Source organism: Delphinapterus leucas, chromosome 15 (genome assembly GCF_059928025.1).
Source record: "Delphinapterus leucas isolate spDelLeu-1000000601 "Yukka" chromosome 15, BTC_Dleu_Yukka2, whole genome shotgun sequence".
NCBI lineage: Eukaryota > Metazoa > Chordata > Mammalia > Artiodactyla > Monodontidae > Delphinapterus > Delphinapterus leucas.
Genome location: NC_143143.1, coordinates 4,221,921 through 4,243,382, shown reverse-complemented (window position 1 = coordinate 4,243,382; position 21,462 = coordinate 4,221,921). Strand labels below are relative to the sequence as shown.

The 21,462-nt window shown below is 49.4% G+C and overlaps 1 protein-coding gene and 1 pseudogene across 2 annotated transcripts in view; both read left to right on the top strand.

The window, feature by feature from the left end:
- The window catches only part of RBAK (RB associated KRAB zinc finger), a 46,647-nt gene that overhangs the window by 24,795 nt on the left and 390 nt on the right, over positions 1–21,462 (top strand). Inside the window, exons 6-13 of one of the 2 annotated variants that reach the window (XM_089895605.1) lie at positions 2,587–2,706; positions 3,279–3,455; positions 5,239–6,974; positions 7,259–7,441; positions 8,378–8,498; positions 17,293–17,379; positions 19,592–19,827; positions 20,481–20,572. In XM_089895605.1, coding sequence (XP_089751731.1) covers positions 2,587–2,610 — 24 coding nt within the window. In that variant the 3' untranslated portion in view covers positions 2,611–2,706; positions 3,279–3,455; positions 5,239–6,974; ... (3 more) ...; positions 19,592–19,827; positions 20,481–20,572. Of the gene's footprint in view, positions 1–19; positions 2,707–3,278; positions 3,456–5,238; positions 6,975–7,258; positions 7,442–8,377; positions 8,499–17,292; positions 17,380–19,591; positions 19,828–20,480; positions 20,573–21,462 lie in introns of those variants that run through there. The other variant, XM_089895603.1, reaches the window with a different exon arrangement.
- Positions 19,688–21,462, top strand: part of LOC149747365 (olfactory receptor 10AC1-like) — a 20,234-nt pseudogene continuing 18,459 nt past the window's right edge.

The window sequence follows — 21,462 nt, the reverse complement described above, 5'->3', positions numbered from 1 at the left end:
ACAGCTCGCACCCTCCCAGCTGCCCTGCCTGCCTGGCCACGTGGTGCCCGCTGCTGCTGCTCCCGGGCGCCCCTGTCCCCACCGCCACTGCCGCTCCCATCCCAGACGCCAAAGCCCAGGACAGCCTGCAGAGCCTCCAGCAAGGTTGAAGCAGCCTCTTGTTGGGGGCTGGGGAGAGGAGGACGGAGAAGAGGAGCAGAGGTACACAGCAAGAGAGGAAGCCAGAGGGACACCGGGAAGGGAGAGACAGAGATATAGGGAGGGGGCCCGAGGGACAGAGACAGGGAGATACAGCAGAACAGACGAGGGGCAGGAATAAGGAAATAATGGGACAGAAAAGAGATGGGACAGAGGGGCAGGGACGGATAAGAACGGGACAGGATTGGGTTGGGGTGGACTGGTTCAGCCCTGAGGGTCAGAAGATGGAGGGGGAGGGAGTCGAGGGGATATGGGGACAGGTCTGGAGGGGCATCCGAGACCCACACACCACCTGCTTCAAGCCCTGGGGGGACCTGCCCTGGGGCTCAGTGCCTCTCCAGGAACTGCACAGCACAGAGGACCAGGGCGCCGGCTGGGGAGCCACACCCTTCCAGCAACACCTGGAGCCAACTTGTTCTTCCCCAGGTACCCAAGCTGGAGGAAACAGCGCTGCGGGCAGCTGCAAGGCACATCACTCACTTCCGCTGTCCTCCTGCGGTATGAGGTGGCTGCCACAGCAGTGCAGCCCCAGAGCCTGGGAGGCAGGCCTGTGGCTCTGTGAGGAGCATCCCGGGCTACAGGCGGGGCGACCTGGAGCCTCCCCAACCCCAAATAACACCCACCCAAGACCCACTTCTTGTCCCTTCCCAGGCTCAGGAGCAGGGGCTGGGGGTGGGCAGGGGACAGACGTGTACCCTCACCAGACCCCACCCCCAGCTCCATTTAGTAATAAGTTTCTTTCTTACAGCCAGCTATGGAGTTTCCTTTTCGGGCCAGTCTCCAATGTGTAGCCGTCTAAAACAACTTCTTTACTTTTACCTAATCCCTTTTGGAATTTCCTGAGGCAGGAACTGGGCTCTGTTGCATGAGGCTTACCAGAGAAGAGTGGCTCACATTTGATTCTCAAATACATTTTGTTGTGGAGAATGGAGGTCACATAGCTGCGTCCCCTGGGTGCTGTCTGGAGGGACACGCTCCCTGATGCTCCAGCCCCAGGCTCACCTTGAAAGTCGCCTAAAATGATGATCATATGGGACTGTTTAAAAATGCTGAGTCCTTATAAGTGTCCTAATGCTGAAAATTGAATATGACACACATAGATGGGTGTTGGGCAGCACAAATATTGAATAATATCCCCTAAATTGAGAAGAAACTTTAAGACCAAAGACAAAGCAGGCAACCCCATAAAGTACAATTATGAAGTTCGTTGTGGGTAACTTACCTACAGTCAGGATCAGGCAGACGAGTATCCGGAGGCATTTGCAGCTAAACTCTGTGCTGCTGAAAGGGGTACAGGGGGATTTACAGGGGCCAAAGCTAAAATTAGAATCTGACAACCAAGGGAGATGCACGGTGGCACTGATGGGAAATGGGTTTTTTTCCCCCCTTGGGGATCTCGTGACCATTAACCATCTGTGCCAGCAAAAGGCATTCTTCCAGTTTTCATATCAGATGAAGGCAAGGGTAAATATGGAGCTTACCTGGCGGGGGTGCATTCCTTGTGAGTGGGCTAAAGCTCAGGCCAGGGACGGGGTTGCGGGGGGGGGGACTGCGGGCCCGAGATGGAGCTGACAACATGGGGTCAGTGTGATTCTGATGCACAGTGGGTCATCACGAAGGAGGACACTTGCTAAAATTAAGTTTTGAGGTTAAAGAAATGACAGATTCCTTGTCAGCTCTGTCCTGTGTTCTGGGGTCCGACGTCGGGCGCAGGCCGTGGGGCCGTCTGGGCAGCACAGGCACGTCCAGCTGTGCGGCGGCTCTGAGGGTCCCAACCATTGTCTGGAGAGGTCCCTACTCCATCCAAGCCAGAGGAGATGGCCCACCGTGACATCTGTCTTCAGGTGGTGGGGCAGGATGGGTGCATGGGCATCAAGAAAAGGGGCAGGGGGCAGAGCTGGAGGCCAGAGAGGGAGGACGTGCAGACAGCCGGGCTGGCATAAAAAGGCAAGATGGGTGGGCGTGACTGGTAATTATAAACTGGCTCACGAGGGTAGGGGTGCAGCTGGTGGGGGTGTGGGTGCACCAGGGGCCTGGAGTGAGCATGCCTAACAAAGATATTGGGCAGCAAGAAATGGGGCCCAAATGGTGCAGGGAAGCCTCCAGAAGGTGTGATGGTTGCCCTGCCCCCGTCTTCAAAACACAGCGTGACTCAGGTTGTCTCCAGGACCCCAGGCTGACAGAACCATCCAATCAAATGTCAGCTCCTTCTGCCGGCAGAATGCCCAGCCAGTAACCGCAGGCCCTGGTATTGGGACCCTTTATATCTTTGGGGCATGTGCCCCAAATCTCCAGACAGACGAGGGGGTCCAGCAGCTGGTCCATCCTCTGTGCCTGGACTTTGTGCTACTCCACTGCCCACAGCGCCTGTTTCTGTCCTCGCCTCAGCCCATCAGGAAAGGAATAAAGTGAGACATCATTCCAGAGTCAAGAAGAAGATATGAAAATTCTGTGCCAATACATTTGATAAAATGCACAGCTTTCTGGAAAACACAACTTACTGAAACTGTAAGTTTAAAAAAGTTTTAAATTTGTAAAAATTTACAAATTTCATCTGTAGTTTAAAATTTTCCCACCAAGAAATCGAAAGGCTCAGATGACCTCATTAGTAAATCCTTCTGAACACTTTAGTAAAATATTAATGGCAATTTTATACAAATTCCAGAGAATAGGAAACCTGTGTTTGGAAGCCAGAATAGCCTTGTTGCAAACCCCAAGAACTAAATTTTGAGAAAGGAACAATTTTCAGTCCAATATCTTTCATGAACATAGATGAAAAGATCTTAAACGAGATATTAGCCAAATCAATCACTGTCTAAGGCAGATAATTGTGAGAACGATGGCTTAATCACATAGAAAACCTCAGCCCCAGGTTGCCGGGCACAGAGCTGTTCTGGTGAGTATACAACAAAGTAGGATCCAGCAACTGAAGGCAGAATGTCACATGGTGTAGAATTCAGGGCTGAGTCAGTTCAGTTAGGCATCATGTTTAATTCAGGGAAAAACGAGATTCAGATGAAATATTAATTTTGCACGGGTAAGGAAGAGGCAGATCCACGACAGATACTCTTTTCTTCTAGTCTGGCTTTAATCTGCTGCAAGACTCAGATTTGCTGACAAGTGCACCTCAAAAGCTTCATTTGTGGTTGGAGGCACCAGCCCTGAGGACCTCATCCAGCGTGGAGCCTGGGGGAAGGAATCCACAAGCCACTGGCCAAGAGGCCAGGCCACGGGTGTCCCTCCAGAGGGAGAAGCAGGTACTACTGTCGACTGCTGATGGATGACTGATTTGCAATCCCTTCTTCCCGGATGATGTGTTCTAGAACCTGCTTGGTGTGTGTGTGTGTGTGTGTGTGTGTGTGTGTGTGTGTGTGTGTGTGTGTGTGTGTGTGTGTGTGTGTGTGTGTGCGCGCTCTCAAGAGGAAGGGGAGGGACTTCCCTGGTGGCACAGTGGTTAAGAATCCGCCTGCCAATGCAGAGGACACGGGTTCGAGCCCTGGTCCGGGAAGATCCCACATGCCACGGAGCAACTAAGCCTGTGCACCACAACTACTGAGCCTGTGTGCCATAACTACTGAGCCCGTGTGCCACAACTACTGAAGCCCACGCGCCTAGAGCCCGTGCTCCGCAACAAGAGAAGCCACTGCAATGAGAAGCCCATGCACTGCAACGAAGAGTAGCCCCTGCTCGCCGCAACTGGAGACAGCCTGCACGCAGCAACGAAGACCCAACGCAGCCAAAAGTTAATTAATTAATTAATTAATTAAAAAAAAAAGAGTAAGGGGAAGCGGGTTTGGGGTTTGGTCAGGAGTGGGGAAACTGCTTTCTGTGGGTGGAGGTGGTACCCGAGGCTGGTAAAGCTGAGGGGCAGCGAGGCAGTGGTGTGATGTTGAGTGTCAACAACTGGCTCTCTGAGTGAACGGAACCCCGACTGGTAGTGTTTGCCAATTTTCACAGTGTAAATAATCCTACTCTGGCTGATCTAAAGATACCGCTGTGATGTGTACCTTCTGCTTCTCAGAAGAGACAACTCCCTCTTCCCCCTGAGCTCACTGTTGCACACAATCAATGACTTTCAGGTCAGTGGCCTGCAGCTCTTCAGTGTAGTTGTTTGTGGCTTCGGCTATCTATGCCTTTTTTCACTAAGGTGGTACTATATGCTATCCATAATTTCCATTCACCATATTTGGGATGCATGATGCCCAGTTATCTGAGGAGGACATGCCAAGTGTTCTATTGTTTTGGGGTTGTTTTTTTTTGCAGTACACGGGCCTCTCACTGTTGTGGCCTCTCCCGTTGCGGAGCACAGGCTCCGGACGCGCAGGCTCAGCAGCCATGGCTCACGGGCCCAGCCGCTCCACGGCATGTGGGGTCTTCCTGGACCGGGGCACGAACCCGTGTCCCCTGCATCGGCAGGCGGACTCTCAACCACTGCGCCACCAGGGAAGCCCCTGTTCTATTGTTTTATTTCCGAAAATGTGTTTCACCGCTGGGATATAAATTGGGATCTGGAAAAATCTTATGCTATTGGCAACATTTGTCTCTCCTCGTGTTTCCAGAAAGGGATTTTCATGCCTCTGAGGAAGTACAGAAGGTCTCTCCACCCCCTTCGCCCCCTGCTCACCTGGACTCACAGTATTTGTGAGTTTGGAGGAGGCGCTGAGTACGCTGAGCCGACCCCACCCGGTCTCTCCGGGGCAACCTGTCCTTAGGTCCTTCTTTCCTTCACAGAAGACACCTGTGGCTTTCCAGTTCACCTGTGGCTGGCAGGTGCAAAGTATTGGGCAACCCACATGGCCCCAGATCTAGATCATTCCTCCAATTCAGAGTTATTCTTAATAAGGCTGATATTTTCACGTCTGTGTGTCTGACTCCTGTGTGTGTCTCTCAGTGAATTACAAACTTCGGATGGGAGGAGAGCAGTGTGAACTGCCCTTTCAGAAGCCCCCAAATCTGTAGTTCTATTCACTTCCTGCATAAGTAAGTGTATGTGTCAGCTTGGGTATCTCTGCTCTTTTTATTTCATCCCACCACCTCCAGAGAATGGTGCCCCAGCTACAATCATTTGCACGCAGAATCTGCAGGATGCAGCATCTAACCTCCCCCAACCTACCAGCCAGCCTGGGACAGGCGTATCTCCGCTCGGCCTGAAAACCTGCAACACGGAATTTGTTATTTTTTAAAAAGGCTTAAACCCCAAGGATAAAGGGAACATAAAAAGAGTTGAAAGCAGGAACTCCTCTGGTGGTCCAGTGGTTGACTCCATGCTTCCACTGCAAGGGGCGCAGGTTTGGTCCCTGGTTGGGGAACAAGGATCCCACGTGCCTCTCCCTTCGGCCGGGGGCGGGGTGGGGGGGGTGGGGAGAGAGTTGAAAGCAGAAGAGAGAGGTCCACACCATGTTAGAAGAGCAAGGATGTGCTGATGGGCATTGCCTGAGCCGAGCGAACAGGACGGGAGCGTAAGTTCCTGCAGCAGAGCAGAGGAGAGGGCTCAGGGGTTGGGGGACCCAGGGACCTAGTGGGGGGAGATGAGGAGTGAGGCTGATAACAGGAGGGCTGGATAAACTGAGTGGAGAGCAGTGAGACGTCAGGACCCCCTCAAACCCTGCACAGACACTCGCCCCAGCCTGAGATGGAAGAGAAAGCGGCTCTGCGCTTGGAGGTGGTGGCACAGGTGAAGGACTCGAGTGAAGACAGGGCCTTCACGGGAAAGCTGCACGCCCAACAGTGAGACCACGACCGCCCCCTGAGCGGAGAGCACCCGGCAGGAGAGCGCAGGATTCTCCGTGGACAAACCGGCCCACGCGGGGAAGCCGGCTGCAGTGGGAGCGCCGCGTCCCTGGGGAACGTGCAGGCAGCCCTTCCCTCTGGCGGCAGCGCTCGGAACTGCACCGCCAACTCGCGTGCTTTCCTCCCGGAACTGTTGCGACCCCGCCGGGGCCGCTGTGTGTGGGGACCTGGGGACACCCCCAGTCATGAGCGCCCTGTGGGCTACCAGTCTAATGAGGAGACAGACAACACTTTGATGGAAAACAATTACTGCTGTGAAGGGAGCAAGGGTCTCAGGGAGGTGATAAGGGAGGGACCGGCTGAAGACCAGGGACGTTTGATGTGGTTTGAAGGATGGCCTCTGGGTTCCGGAGGCTGACCTTTGTCCCCAGGGCTACCCAGGCTGGGGAGCAGAGGTTTTAGACGGGCTCCCCATTCTGGTCTCCTCCTCCTCCTCGTCCCAGGCTGTGAGTGCTGGGCTGTGGGTCCCCTGGTGTTGGGGCCTCTGGGCTGCCGCTGCCCGGGGCCTGGGTTCGTCTTCCTCAGAAAGGTTTGAGGGGTTGAGGTCTGGATCCCCGGCTCTGAGCGCTTGGGTCTCGACCAGGGGTTCTGAGCTCAGGTTCCCTCGGGCTGAGCCCCGGGGGCAGGTATGGATGGAAGGTGGCGGCTGTGGGATGCTGGGACCAGCAGGCACGGTCTGCGTGGCAGGAGCCGTGGGTGGGGCAGCCAGTTCATTCGCAGGGCGACCTCGCCCTCCTGTGTAGAGCCTGGCCTGTGCCTGCAAATTCTGGGGGCAGGGGCAGGGCCCCTTGAAGCCACACGAGGGCCACCCACAAGGGTTCTTCCTCCTCAGGACCTGCCCCCGGGATCCCTGGTTTTACTCACCCACCCGAGTTGGTCCCCAACGAGAGTCCTTCTGCCCGGTGTCCTATGGAGCCAAGAAAAGGAGACTAAAGTTCCGTTCAGAAGCACAGAAAAGCTTTATTCTTTGATCAAAGAATGGAGAGGTGTGAGCTCGGGGTCTAGGGTACCTGCCCTCGCCCAGAAGCCGAAAGGCCAGGGTAGGGGCTGCTTTGTAGGATTCTTGCATTGGCGGGATGCGGGGAGGGGTGGTCGCAGCTGTGCTGCTCACGGCTCCAGATTGCACTCTTTTACACTGGGAACTCTGGTCTGAAGTGCCAGGTGCCAGGCCTCTGCCCGCGGCACCCTGTGAGCAAGTGAAACTAGACTAAGCACAGAGAGGGAAAAAAAACCTTTATTTTATTACCCAGATTCTATTTTTATTTCCCAGGAATTGTTAATGGGCTTTTGCTGGTGCCACTTGTGATGCCGACCCAGGTCCTTGGACCCTTTAATCAACAGAAATTTTTAAGAGGCCGGAAGAGGAATTCCGGCAAAGCTTTCTTGGGATTCGCGCTGCAGCACGAGGGAGTGAAAACAAGTAACCGGTGCCCTCGCGTGCTCTCCAAGAAGGGTGGGCGGGCTCCTGAAATGGGATGAGGGTGGGGGAGGATCGGTGGGTCTGCCGGGGAGGCGGCGGCTTAGGTGGGCTGCCCACCCCCTTGGTGGTGCAGGGAACGTGCCCTGCTTTTGCTCCAGCCACCTCAGAAGTGGCAGTTGGTTTGTGGCCTTTTTGTATCTCATTGTTCCTAATTTGCCCCATCTGCGCATGCCTGCAGTTATTTTTAGTCCCTTTTAGTTTCTTTGTATTCTGTTGCTTGAGGAGACCTTTGTCCAGGTGCCAGCCCTGCAGCAGAGGGTCCCAGCCTAGATCCCTTGAGTCTGGGGAAAGCAGGAGCTGAGTTAAGGGTCTTGGGGAGAGTGTTTTCTTTGCCCAACGCACAGCAAGTCAAACAGTGAGGAGTGAGGTGCACAGCAAAGAAAACGTTTGTTTATTCAGGAGGCCAGCAGGTGAGAACAGGAGAACAAATCTCAACCCGCCTCCCTGAAGGGGAGGGGCTCAGGATATTTAGGGAATAAAGCTGCCACGTGGGGAGTCACCTGGGGAAAGGTGATTGGAGATAAGAAAACTGTGAGGTCACTGTAATTCTGCGCAGGTTAAGCTAAGCTACAGGCTTCTTCATGGAAGGAGAAGGGCGGCTCCAGCACGTTCTGAGGGTGGAGTTCTCCACCCTCTGACGTCAGAAGGCCACACGTCAGCTGCTCGCGCATGCCCACGTGGGGGGGGTCAGTAGTCTCAACCAGTCTTAACCGGCTCAAGCTCGAGCTAGACACTGCCGACTTCAAGTGCCTGAGAAACAACTTGGGCAAACATCTTATTGTTTAGGCCACTTGGAGGACATGCAAGTTTTTTTGTAGCAACAGTTAAAGCAAGCTTGATGCTGACGTCAGTACAGTTCATTATTTATTAAGCAAGTTATAGCTTAATGGATCTGATGACTGCCCTCAGTTTCAAAAGGAGTGGACCCTCTTCTCACTGATGCCATGGACCAGCCCTGAGACAGACGGAGATGGAGGTGAGAGTTCCAGACTCAGGACCTGTGTCCAGGAGACCCCTGTGTCACCCCCAGGTCAGTCTGCCCTGGAGAGAATCCTAGAGCCCCTGGAGAGGATGGACTGGGCTTGGGACTCAGGATAGCGGCGGTGGCCCTCTGGGAAGCGTGGGGGAGAATTGGGAGCCCAAGGAGGCCCCTCCAGCTGGAGAACATTCACAGTTCAGGAGTAAAGCAGGCTCACCCCATCCAGCCCTGACTCTGGAGAAGCAGGGTAAGGTCCGGTGTTGGAGGATGGGTGTGAAATGGAGGACAGTGCAGGCACAGACACCTGGCTCGCGTCCTCCCCCAACATAGTCTCTGCTGAGATGTGACTGCTCCCTTCTCAAATGCGGGGTCTCCATTTCCCCATCTGAAAAATAGGAACAGGAGTAGCACCTCCCACAAGAGGGGGCTCCCCATTCCCTTGGGCTGCTATGTTTGTTTCATAAAGTTTTTTTTTTTAATTATTTATTTATTTATGGCTGTGTTGGGTCTTCGTTGCTGCATGCAGGCTTTCTCTAGTTGTGTTGAGTGGGGGCTACTCTTCATTGCGGTGCACGGGCCTCTTGTTGCGGTGGCTTCTCTTGTTGCGGAGCACGGGCTCTAGGCGCACGGGCTACAGTAGTTGTGGCTCACGGGCTCTAGAGCGCAGGCTCAGTAGTTGTGGCGCGCGGGCTTAGTTGCTCCGCCGCATGTGGGATCTTCCTGGACCAGGGCTCAAACCCGTGTCCCCTGTATTGGCAGGCTGATTCTTAACCACTGCGCCACCAGGGAAGTCCCGGGCTGCTATGTTTGATAGGAGCGTGGAGCCTGGGCATGTGAAGAAGGGGTGTGCTAACCAACTTTTATAGATGTTATCATAGATGATTTGGCATCTTCTGATCACAGGGCCAAACTACTGGCCAAAGGTGTTTTGTGATTTGGCTCTTGTGGGCATACAGGGCACGATGTGTCTCTGGTTTGGGGGAGCGGGGGACGTTGAGTAATGAACCCTATTAATAAATTTCCAGAGCCTTCCTTGGGGGCTTCCTGAGGACCCCTGGAGGAGGTGCCTCCAATCCGCCACGCCCCACCCCAAGAACAGCGCAGAGCCCCACCCTCTGGCGGCAAAGTGTGGAGTTGCGTTTTCCCAGCATCTCTCCACCTTGACCCATTTGGCAAAAGCCCTTGCTCTGTCCTCCGGGCTGGGAGGACTGTGCTCCCTCTCTAATCTAATGAAGTCTCTGACCCAAAGGGCTCCACCAGGCAAACGTGAAATTTGAGAGGCCAGTTTGTAGGGACAAGTACCACATTTCATTCCAGAAAGTTACAGCCCCACCAGCTGTGTGTGAGAAACCCCACTGGCCCACTCCAGATTTAGAAACTTAAAAAATTTTTTGCCAATATTTTTGCAAAAGCAAAATATTTTAATTTTTTTGACTTATTGAATCAAGGGTGAATTTGAGGGAATGAGCACTTACAGAATGGAAAAATAAGGACCTCTGAAAATCTTTTATAAAAGCAACAGAAACATTGGCAAAAATTGTCAAAATCTATCAATAGTTTTCCAGAACTTTGGAATTTAGCCAAAGGCTTGCAACAATTTGGAGGGTTTTTTTCAAGAAAATGGCTGAATATCTATGAGGACAGTGAACTTTGGGGCACTTTAACTTGCACTATTTCCATCCCCCTCTCCCCAGCTTTGTGGCGGCCTTGAAAACTGATGGCCACAGAAACACAGTAGCTGTGAAAACCAGCAGCCTGGTTGCCACCGGAGGGAACCAAATGGGTTTGAAGCTCCCGAAAAGCCTCATCCCTAGAACATTGTCAGTATTTGATCTGTATGGCGAAGCCCTAGAAAGCTCCATTCACAGGAATTGTCTTTATTTGCCCTGATTAAGAGCTCACTCTGAGAGTAAAGGTCTATCCCCTGGGCATTTGTCAAAAACAATCAGTGGCCATTGATTAACATTATAGCTATCTGAGGTGATATCAGTTAGGGCAAACAAGAGGCTGGCCACAAAACTTACAAGGAAAATTTCGGGAATGAGAAGCCTGTGTGGGGCTTTGAAAGGATCTGATGTATTTTCCCAGGGATCTAGAAGATCATGCCCATGCATAGGACTGTGCATATGCCCAAGAAAATCCCTAGACAGCTTTAATCACTCACATCTGGCTGGCCTTGAGCTGCTGAGCAAATAGGGAGTGCCGACTAAGGCAGAGCTGTGGACTGCTGGGGCATTGAAGGTGGTCCTAACACACAGGGGCCCCTTGGTAAAGCCTGGGAGACTTATTGGTTTAAGGCATGTAAGGAAACCTCTGTCCCATCATTAACTGAAAGCTAAAATAACTGAGCAGAGACTTCACACAAAAAGAATACAGACTTTAGAGACTTCCCTGGCAGTCCAGTGGTTAGAACTCTGAGCTTCCAAGGCAGGGGGTGTGGGTTCAATCCCTGGTCAGGGAACTAAGATCCTACATGCCATGTGGCACAACAGTTTGGAGTCTTTTCTTTTTTTTTTGGCGGTACGCGAGCCTCTCACCGTTGTGGCCTCTCCCGTTGTGGAGCACAGGCTCGGGACGCGCAGGCTCAGCGGCCATGGCTCACGGGCCCAGCGGCTCCGCGGCATGTGGGAGCTTCCTGGACCAGGGCACGAACCCGTGTCCCCTGCATCGGCAGATGGACTCTCAATCACTGCGCCACCAGGGAAGCCCAACAGTTTGGAGTTTTTTGTTTTTTGGTTTTCTTAAAGAAAATGGGAATACAGATTTTATAGAATTAGTCAAAGAAAATCAGCAAATAACAAACAGCACAACAACAAAGGACAAAAACAAACTGAGGAGGGAAAAGGGAATCTGATTACTAGAGGTGTATATTATTTAAAATGTTCAGTTTTATGAAAAAAGAGCGGGGTGGGGGAGACATGCAAAGAAACAGAAAAGTGTGGCTCATACACAGAAAATAAAAAAGCAGTTCATGGAAACTGGTCCCGAGAAAGCCCAGATGTTGGATTTTCTAGACAAAGAGTTTAAATAAGCCATTAAAAATATGTTCAAATAAGGAAATTACAAAACCTGTGTTGATGGGCTCATAAGATGTAATTTGTATGACAAAAATAGCACAAAGGAGGGGCAGGTGTATTGTAGGAGTGTTTTTGTGTACTGTTGAATTAGGTTGGTAGTAATTCAAGCTAGACTGTTTTAAATTAAGATTTTTTTAAAAAATTATTTATTTATTTTTGGCAGTGTTGGGTCTCTTGCTGTGCACGGCCTTTCTCTAGTTGGAGCGAGCGGGGACTACTCTTTGTTGCGGTGCTCAGGCTTCTCACTGCGGTGGCTTCTCTTTGTTGCGGAGTGCAGGCTCTAGGTGCACAGGCTTCAGTAGTTGTGGCACGCGGGCTCTAGAGCGCAGGCTCAGTAGTTGTGGTGCATGGGCTTAGTTGCTCCGTGGCATGTGGCATCTTCTCGGACTAGGGATCAAACCTGTGTCCCCTGCGTTGGCAGGCAGATTCTTAACTGCTGCACCACCAGGGAAGTCCCTAAATTAAGATGTTATTTGTAAGTTACAAATGGTCCCTGACGTACAATGGTTTGACTTACAATTTTCTGATTTTATGATGGTGTGAAATCAATACACGTTCAGCAGAATTTTGAGTTTTGATCTTTTCCCAGGGTAGCAACATGTAGCATGAGACTGGGCAGTGGTGGCGAGCCACCGCTCCAGTCAGCCACACAATTGCAGTCATGATGGTAAGCAACCAATATACACTTACAACCATTCTGGACACATACAACCCTTCTGTTTTTCACTTTCAGAATAGTATTCAGTCAATTACATGAGATATTCAGCACTTTATTATAAAAGAGGCTTTGTGTTAGATGATTTTGCCCAACTGTAGGCTAATGTAAGTGTTCTGAGCCCGTTTAAGGTAGGCTAGACTAAGCTATGATGTTCAGTAGGTTGGGTGTATTAAACACATTTTCGACTTGCAATAATTTCAATTTAGGATGGGTTTATCAGGAGTAACCCCGTCAAAAAACATCTGTATAACTCAATAGCATTTTGAGTGCCATATGTATCACTGTACTGCAACATTTTTTAAAAAAACAGCTCAGGATATAGTCGTGTTTCCTATTTCCCAAGCGGCTCCAGGGACCTAGTCCTGTTTCCTATATCGCTGGTGGCTCCGGGGATGTGGTCATGCTTACTATATCCCAGTGGCTCCTGTGATATAGATCCAGTCTGTAAAACAAGAAAAGTATATTTTAAATACTTTTAAGACTGAGTGGAGCAAAGATTATTTTTTATTGATTTAGGTGTCAAAGTATTGTGTTTATTATGTAATGACACCATGGCTGTGCTAAATACAATATCATCGACATTACTGGACTAAACAGTCATTGCAGTGTTCCCAATTCACAGGAAGCATAAGTAAGAAAAATTAGAAAGTTTTAAAGAGAATAACTTAACACCAGAATTCCTTCACAAAAATAAAAAGTTAAAATGAGGCTGCAGCTAAACTAAGTTTCTGAGTGGCCGATTTATTCTCCAAGCAAGGAAAACCACTTACTAATGGTGAGTGAATTAAATCCTAACAGAGGCAGCTGAAAAAATATGTACAGAGAAAATAAACACGTTCTAAAACTTTTCATTTTTTTGGTCTTTGAAAGATTGAGGACATTGATAGCAACATCAATAGTCAATTTTAAAACAAGACAAGTGATTTTGAGTGATTTTCCTTGTCTTTTGATGAGTTGACAGTTGTTGCTAATATTGCTCAGTTCATTGATTTGTTTGAAAAGTCAGTGCCAAGTTTGAAATGATTGAAGAATTAGCCTCTATGAATAGCAAGGAGCAACTGCAGGTTAGAATATTTTCAAAGAACATGAAGTTCAGAAGAGCCAATGAAGTTCACAGTTGACACTACTGTTTTATAACATATGATAGGTTGAAATATTTTTCAAAAAGTACCTGCTGATAAATAATGCAATTAATAACCGTAGACTTTAATTGGATTATTTGTTTGCTTGTTTTTGATATTGAGTTGTATGAGCTGTCAGTATATTTTGGAAAGTGACTTTTTTTTTTTTTTTCTGGTACGCGGGCCTCTCACCGTTGTGGCCTTTCCCGTTGCGGAGCACAGGCTCCAGACGCGCAGGCTCAGCGGCCATGGCTCACGGGCGTAGCCGCTCCAACGCATGTGGGATCTTCCCAGACCGGGGCACGAACCCGTGTCCCCTGCATCGGCAGGCGGACTCTCAACCACTGCACCACCAGGGAAGCCCGGAAAGTAACTTCTTGATGGTTGTATTTTTTGTAGATATTTTCTCCCAGTCCATGGGTTGTCTTTTCATTTTGTTTATGATGTCCTTTACTGTGCAAAAGCTTTTAAGTTTGATTGTGTCCCCTTTGTTGATTTTTGTTTTTATTTCTTTTGTCTTGGGAGACTTGCTACAATTTATGTCAGAGACTGTTTTGCCTATGTTTTCCTCTAGGAGTTTTATCGTGTCGTGTCTTATTTTTAGGTCTTTAAACCATTTTGAGTTTATTTTTGTATATGGTGTGAGGGAGTATTCCGACTTCATTGATTTACGTGAGGCTGTCCAGCTTTCCCAATACCACTTGCTGAGGAAAGTGTCTTTCCTCTATTGTATATTCTTGCCTCTTTTGTTGAAGATTAATTGACCATAGATGTGTGGGTTCATTTCTGGGCTCTCTAGTCTGTTCCATTGATCTATATGTCAGTTTTATGTCAGTACCATGCTGTTTTGATTACTGTAGTCTTGTAGTACTGTCTGAAGTCTGGGAGGGTTATGCCTCCAGCTTTGTTCTTTTTCCTCAAGGTTGCTTTGGAAATTCTGAGTCTTTTGTGGTTCCATATAAATTTTAGGAATATTTGTTCTAGTTCTGTGAAAAATGTAATGGGTATTTTGATAGCGATTGCATTAAATCTGTAGATTGCTTTCAGTAGTATGGCCATTTAACAAGAATTAATTAATATTCTTTCAATCCAAGAGATATCTTTCCATTTGTTTGAATCATCTTTAATTTCCTTTATTAATGTTTCATAGTCCTCAGCATATAAATCTTTTACCTCCTTGGTCAGGTTTATTCCTAGGTGTTCTTTGATGCAATTTTAAATGGGATTGTTTTTTACTTTCTCTTTCTGAGATCTCATTGTTAGTATCAAGAAATGCAACAGATTTCTGTGTAATAATCTTGTATCCTGCTACCTTGTGAATTCATTTATTGGTTCTAATAGTTTTTGTGTGGAGTCTTCAGGGTTTTCTATATAGAGTATCATGTCATCTTCATAAAATGGCAATTTTACTTCTTCCCTTCAAGCTCGGATACCTTTTATTACTTTTTCTTTTCTGATTGTTGTGGCTAAGACTTCCAATACAATGTTGAATAGAAGTGGTAAGAGAGGATATCCTTGTATTGTTCCAGAATTTAGCGGGAAGGCTTTCAGCTTTTCACTGTTGAGTATTTATTGGCTATGGGTTTGACTTATATTTTCACAAGCTTTGTACATTTGTCAGGCTAAGCCTTTTTCTGCTCTACAAATATTTTTGCCAACATCAATTGCAACACATCTTAGAAGATTTACTGCAGGTAATGAATTCTTTCAGCTTTTTTACATCCATAAATTTTTAAACATTTGTCATCTTTTTTGAAAGGTATTTTCACTGGGTACAGATTTTTGTGTGTGTGCTTTAAAGATGTTGCTCCACTGTCTTCAGCCTTGCATTGTTTATGACAAGAAGTTGGCTGTCACTCCTGTATTTATTACTCTGTGTATCATGTATCTTTTTATTTAGATATTTTTATATTTTCTTTTTGTCACTGATTTAAAGCTGTTTCATTGTTTTCTTCATATTTCTTGTGCTTGGGGTTTGTTGAGCTTCTTGGATCTGTGGATTTAATTTTTATTACATTTCAAAATTTATTTAATTCTTTTCTTTTTCTTTTCATTTTGGATAGTTCCTATGGCAATATCTTCAAGTTCACGAGTCTCTTCTGCATTGTTTAATCTACTGTTAATCCCATCCAGTGTATTTGTTACTAGGGCATGGTTGTTTTCTCCTATACAAGTTTCATTTTTCATCTTTTTTTATATATGCCATGTTCCTCCTAAACATGTCCTATCTTTCCTCTAGCTTCATGAACATATGGAATACAGTTACAATAACTGTTGTAATGTCCTTGTCTACTAAATCTATCATCTGTGTTGTTTCTGGATTGGTTCTGATTGATTTTTCACCTCATTATGGATCATATTTTCCTGCTTCTTTGCATACCAGGTAATTTTTTATTGCAGGTAAGGTGTTACAGAAAGATAGCTTGTCCTTATTCTCCACAGCTAAACTCTCAAGTTTTCTGGTGAATCTACAAACCACTGAAATTGTTTTCTCTGATACCACTCATCAATCCATCTAAAGACAGATTGTTCTGACTTCCTTGCTAATTTACAGCTAATCAGTGTACCTGAAAAACAAAAGTGCAAACAAGAATCACTGTCCCAAGACTGTCTGTAGCATTTATTATTTCCTTTCTCTCTCTATTTTTTTTTTCAGGCCATGCCATCTGGCTTGCAGGATCTTAGTTTCCTGACCAAGGATCAAACCCAGACCCCCAGTGGTGGAAGCTCAGAGTCCTAACCACTGGACCGCTAGGGAATTCCCCTTTCTCTCTCTTTTATTAAAATTTTGGTAGGTTTTTTTAGTTACTTAGAAGCCAGCCCGTGGTTTGGTCTCTGTCGTATACAAGTAAACGGCATGCAGAGAGTTAACTATTTGTCTCTAAGTTTTTCTTTGATGTCAGACACAAAAGAATATGTGCTTTAGAGTTCAAAGACAAGCAAAACTAATATAATGTGTGAAAAAACAGAATACTGTTTTCCTTTAGGGAAGAGGGAGGGCTGTGGTAGAAAGGGGAATGAGGAGGGTTCTTGGAATTCTGGTAATGTTCTATTTTATCACTTTGTAAAAATTCACTCAACTCTACCATTATTTTTTTATTATTTTTTTGCGGTACGCGGGCCTCTCATTGTCGTGGCCTCTCCCGGTGCAGAGCACAGGCTCCGGACGCGCAGGCTCAGCGGCCATGGCTCACGGGCCCAGCCGCCCCGCGGCATGTGGGAACTTCCCGGACCGGGGCACGAACCCATGTCCCCTGCATCGGCAGGCGGACTCTCAGCCACTGCGCCCCCAGGGAAGCCCAGCCCAGCACTTTTGATGCTGAACATGTGATGATGGTGGTGGTGATGGTGATGTGAGGATGAGGGTGTTTACCCCCACCACCAACACCGGTCAGTCCTTCCTGAGATCTTCAGTCTCCTGGCCACCCCTTGGTTCAAACTTTGGGGAAACGTGGAGAGAGCAGGAACTTTCCTCTCTTCTCTCCAGGGAGCTGTCTCCCAACCTGCTTTGTGCTGTTCATCCCCCCAGGTTGAAGTTTACCCCCAGCTCTTGCTGCAGACTGTCTCCTTATCACTTGAGAGCAGTGGCTTCCTATCCCCGTTGCCCAGAAGTTTCAGAATCTCCCAGGATATCCCAGTTCAGGGTCCCAAGTTCCCCTCCAGCCCCCAGCCTTCTGAAACCATCAAGTTCCTTAGGTACCACAGTGGGGGGAGAAGATTACTAATGAGGCCGTGGGGCCTTGGATCCCGCCTGACCGTTAAGTGGGCCCTGGGAAACCTATTAAGTGACCCTTTTCTTACTGAGAGTCCCTGGGAACAGAAGCTGGAAGGTGATGGGAGAAGAGGGGGAATGAGGTGGTGGAGTCCGTGGGCTTCCACAGACTACGCTTCTACGGTCTACACTGCTACTTTATTATTTTTATTCACAGAGAAGCTGGTGTTTGATCTCTGCCTTGAAGAATGAGTAGACTTCCAGGTGGGGAAAGGACATTCTGACATGGAGAAGGATGCGTGAGGTCAGTGAGAAAGGAGTGACCGGGGCACATGCAGGTTGCTCTGCGGCTTGCCAGTAAGGTGAGGGTGAGGCCAGAAGGGTAAGCTGGGTCCATGTTGTGATGGTTGGAACTTGCACTTCTTCCAACCAGAATTCAAGGCACCTTCTCCTCCACCCAGACTGGATCTCTCCCTTCTCAGGAGTCATTGCTAAGACTCTGTTCCCTCCAGGATCAGAGGGTGGGTAAATGCACCCAGCCAACCAAGGAGCTAAGGATTGAATTCAGCTGGAATTGGGGGTCTGGATGTCTCCTCTAAATGAATCTCCACATTCTGGTCTCCTTTCTCCTGGGACGCCATAGAAGATGGCGCCTTGTGGGTGTGGGTAGCGGGGGCTGAGTGCAGAGCTCGTGCTAGAATTCACCAACTCAAATCCACGTTTGCAGTAGAGAGGAAACCTGGGAGGAGGGAGTCTGAGGTCCAGAAGGTTCGGGGGACGTAGGAGATTCTCTGTCTCTCTTTGTCTCTGTCTCTCTCCATCCCTCCCTCTGTTTCTCTCTGTTTCTCTCTGTGTGTGTGTCTGTGTCTATCTCTGACTCTCTCCATCTTTCCCTCTCTTTCTTTCTGCCTCTCTGTCAGCCCAGAGCCTGGTGAACCACCTGGGCTGGGGACGCTGCCGAGCAACAGGTGTCTTCACCGCCAACCCATCTGCCGCCTCAGCAGGTGCGGCCCTTCCCGTTTCTGGTCGTGCGTCTCATTCTGTTCCTGTCTCTTTGCCTCTGAGTCTGCTGCTTCCTCTCTCTTCAGTCCCTTTCTGTTTCCCTCATTTTGGGGTCGGGGGGGGGACCGACAGGTGAGAGAGACCCAGAGAAGAGCAGGCTCCCTCACTTAAGAGCACAGACTTTGGAACCAGCCAGATCTGGGGACAAACCCTGATTCAGGGGGATGCTGGGTGACGCCTTCCGCGGGTCAGTCTCTCCAAGTCTTGGCTTCCTCACCTGTAAATGAACCGTGATGATGACGCATACAACTCCATAGTGGGATCACAAAGATTAAATAATACTGTGCAGGCAGAGCACTGGGGACACGCCTGCCACTCGTGAGGACTTGACAGATAGCAGTGATAGCGGCCCCGCAGTGGTGTTGGTTTTGATGCGGTTCCTTGGCTCCCATCTGTGTGTAGAGGTAATGGTGTGGAGGCCTGTGGGGCAGTGCCGGTGAAGAGCGAGAGGCAGAGGCAGCGTCTCTGGACCACTTTCCAGGAGCCGGTGGTGGGAGAGCCGGGGCGAGGGGCTGGGGAAGAGAGGCACAGGCGCCAGCTTGCCGGCGTTCTGGGTCTTGGAATCAGAGCCGACGGGAGAGGTGCTGCTGACCTGTGGCAAGTGCCGCTGCGCTGGTCCACACATGGCCTCTCCTCGCTCCACTGCTTACTCGATCTCTCCAGGTGACTCTCCATCCAGGGCAGAAGGTACCAAATACACAGGCAGCAGGAAACAAGCGAAAGGACTAAGCATGTCTTGATATTTTGGTATTTTTTCATTCAGTAACACCTCCTATAGCAGGGGGTGCTGGGCCAGACACCTGCCCCACATTATTTCTCTCCATCATTAAAACCATCCTCTGGGGTCGGGGAGGCTGCCGATGCTCTCAAAGGTTAAAAACTCTCTCCGAGCTCTCTCCGCTGGCCAGTGAAAGAGCTGAGACGAGAAGCCAGGTGTGTGCCCCTGAGCCATCCTGGCTGCAAGAGGACGGAGGAACTAGACCGTTGTATCTTGGGGTGCTCTTGGGAGCCACAGAGAAAAGAGGTGACTCGGGCAGGATCGCAGACAGGACCAGAAACCAAACCTCCTTACCCAGCCCCCCAACATCCCTATTATCTGAGCAGTGCCCCCCAAAATTGAATGATGAGGCAGCACACATCCAAAAATGCACTGTGCACGCGTGTGAAAATAGACGCACAAACCCATGGGTGTAGCTAGAAAGGGCTGTGCTGATGTGCACTGGCCTGAGGCCCTTCTAGGATCCGTAAATCGCCATCTGTTTCCTTTACTGATTGTAAATTAAACTGACCTCTTGCAGCTTCCTTATGGACTCCTAAAACATCAAAATATCCTTTGAAATGGCTTAGCTTGGGAGTAAAAGCATAAACACAAACACAACTTTTGATAGAATCACAAAATATCAGAACTGGAAGAAACTTTCAAGGTCACCTGGCCCAACTCTCTTACGTTACAGCTAAGGAAACAGGCAGTGGTGCCTCGTGACCGGCTAGTGGACGGTCAAGGGTTTCGTGGTTCACGGCGCAACGGCTGTTGGTGCATATTCTATAAGATGACCTCAGCGCAGGAGGAGAGGAACCATCGGTTAACTATGAAGGGACAGCTCGAGGAATGCTGGAATGTCCGCGTCAGCATCGGCCTGATCCGGCAGTTTGACGTGTGTCGATGGATGTCCCCTCTGTTGTTACGCGTGTAAGTGCCTTGAAACGGTGATTGGCCCCAGCCGGATAGGGCTCCTTAGGAAAGGTCAGCTTGCATTAGCTTTCGAAGGAGTGACATTTTAAGGATCAGAGTGTACGGAGAGAGAGAAGAATGTGTCTCTTGTTGAGTGAATTAAGGGGATGGCAGGACAATTGACCTTTGATGGCTGGATGGGGAGATGAACATGATTCCAGTAGGGTGTTTTTTGGGGGGACATTGACCCTGAAGATGGTTGACTGCGTGTACCCCATCTGAGACTGACGGCAATGTGGAGTTTAAATGGCCAGGAGCATTTTAGGAAAGGAGCCCACAGAAGTTGGGGCAGTTGGCTGTTGTGAAGGGGCCGGGCCTCTGAGGTTCCAGGGCCAGAAACCCAGGTTAGGGACATAATAGGGACACTGAGAGGAGGCATATATGTGGGAGAAATGAGGATTGAGTAACTCCTTCACTTACAGTCGTTCTACGAACGACAAGCGCGACTCAAATCTTTGGTTCCAGGAGGCTGAATTTAGTGGCGTTGCCATAATAACCATGGAATGAGAGGATGACATGAAGCCTGCCTGGGGGACAGGAGTCTTTCCCCGGGATGTGGGTGGCTTGTAAGTTCCGCCTTGGAGGAGGAACAGAATTTCCCATTTTTTTAGGTAGATAACGCCTGGGACTCCTGGGGATCGGACCAGCAGGATGTGAAGCTGGGCATCGTGCTGTGCTGAGGACTTTGGACTTAAGCCTGAAGGTAAGGAAGGGAGAGTTAAGCAAAGAATGGGTATCCATCCTTTGGAAGGGCTGTTCCCGTTGGTGGTATGAAAAAGTGTTTGGACGGAAGCAGCTGGGAGCAGGAGGCCGGGTAGGATCCGCTGTGCTCATTCAGGAAAGAGAAAGCAGGAGTCGTGGGAGAAACGAGCCTCTGGAGGCTGTAGGTGTGCCCAGCAGGACGTGGTGCCCTGTTGTACTTGAAGGAGGAGGAGAGGGAACTCACCTGCCATGCCTTCCTGGTTTCCAATTTTGGCACTAGGCAAGCTCCTCCCTCAGAAGGAGGGGAAGTTTGGGGTGGAAAGAACGGATTTAGTTCAAGACTGGTTGGATTGGAAGTGTTGGCGGAAATGCAGCTAAGAGAAGGGAGTGGGTCGTGAGAGAGATGTAGGGCATAAGTCACGGAAGAGGGTGCTATCATTCAGGAAGGTGGCTGCTCGTCATAACGTGGAGGGGGTGGACCATCTTCCCTGGTCATTTTTTTCCCTGTAACTGAGCCCAAGAGGCACAGGCCCCGGAGTGCCGTGGGTTTGTCCTGAATCCAGCCAAGAGGAAGAAATGGCAAATAAATACGACAGGAAGCAAAGGCCAGGGTAGGTAAGAGAGGAGCACACGAGTCTATCTGCCAAGAGCTGGGAGCTGTGATCTCCCCGAGGGGTGCCAAGTGCAGGGGAAGAAGGCGGGGCCTCTGTGAGCCAGAGATGCTAATGCTATTCTGGGTTGGCCGGCAGAAATGGGGGCCCCTTCAGCCCTCTTCCGGGGTTCAGCCCCGCCCCACCGTTGTCATCACTATAGGCTGGGACCCGGGAGGCCGGGCTCCTTGGTGCGGCCGCTGTGAAGGCTGGCCAGAACTTCAGGGCGGCGGACAGGCGT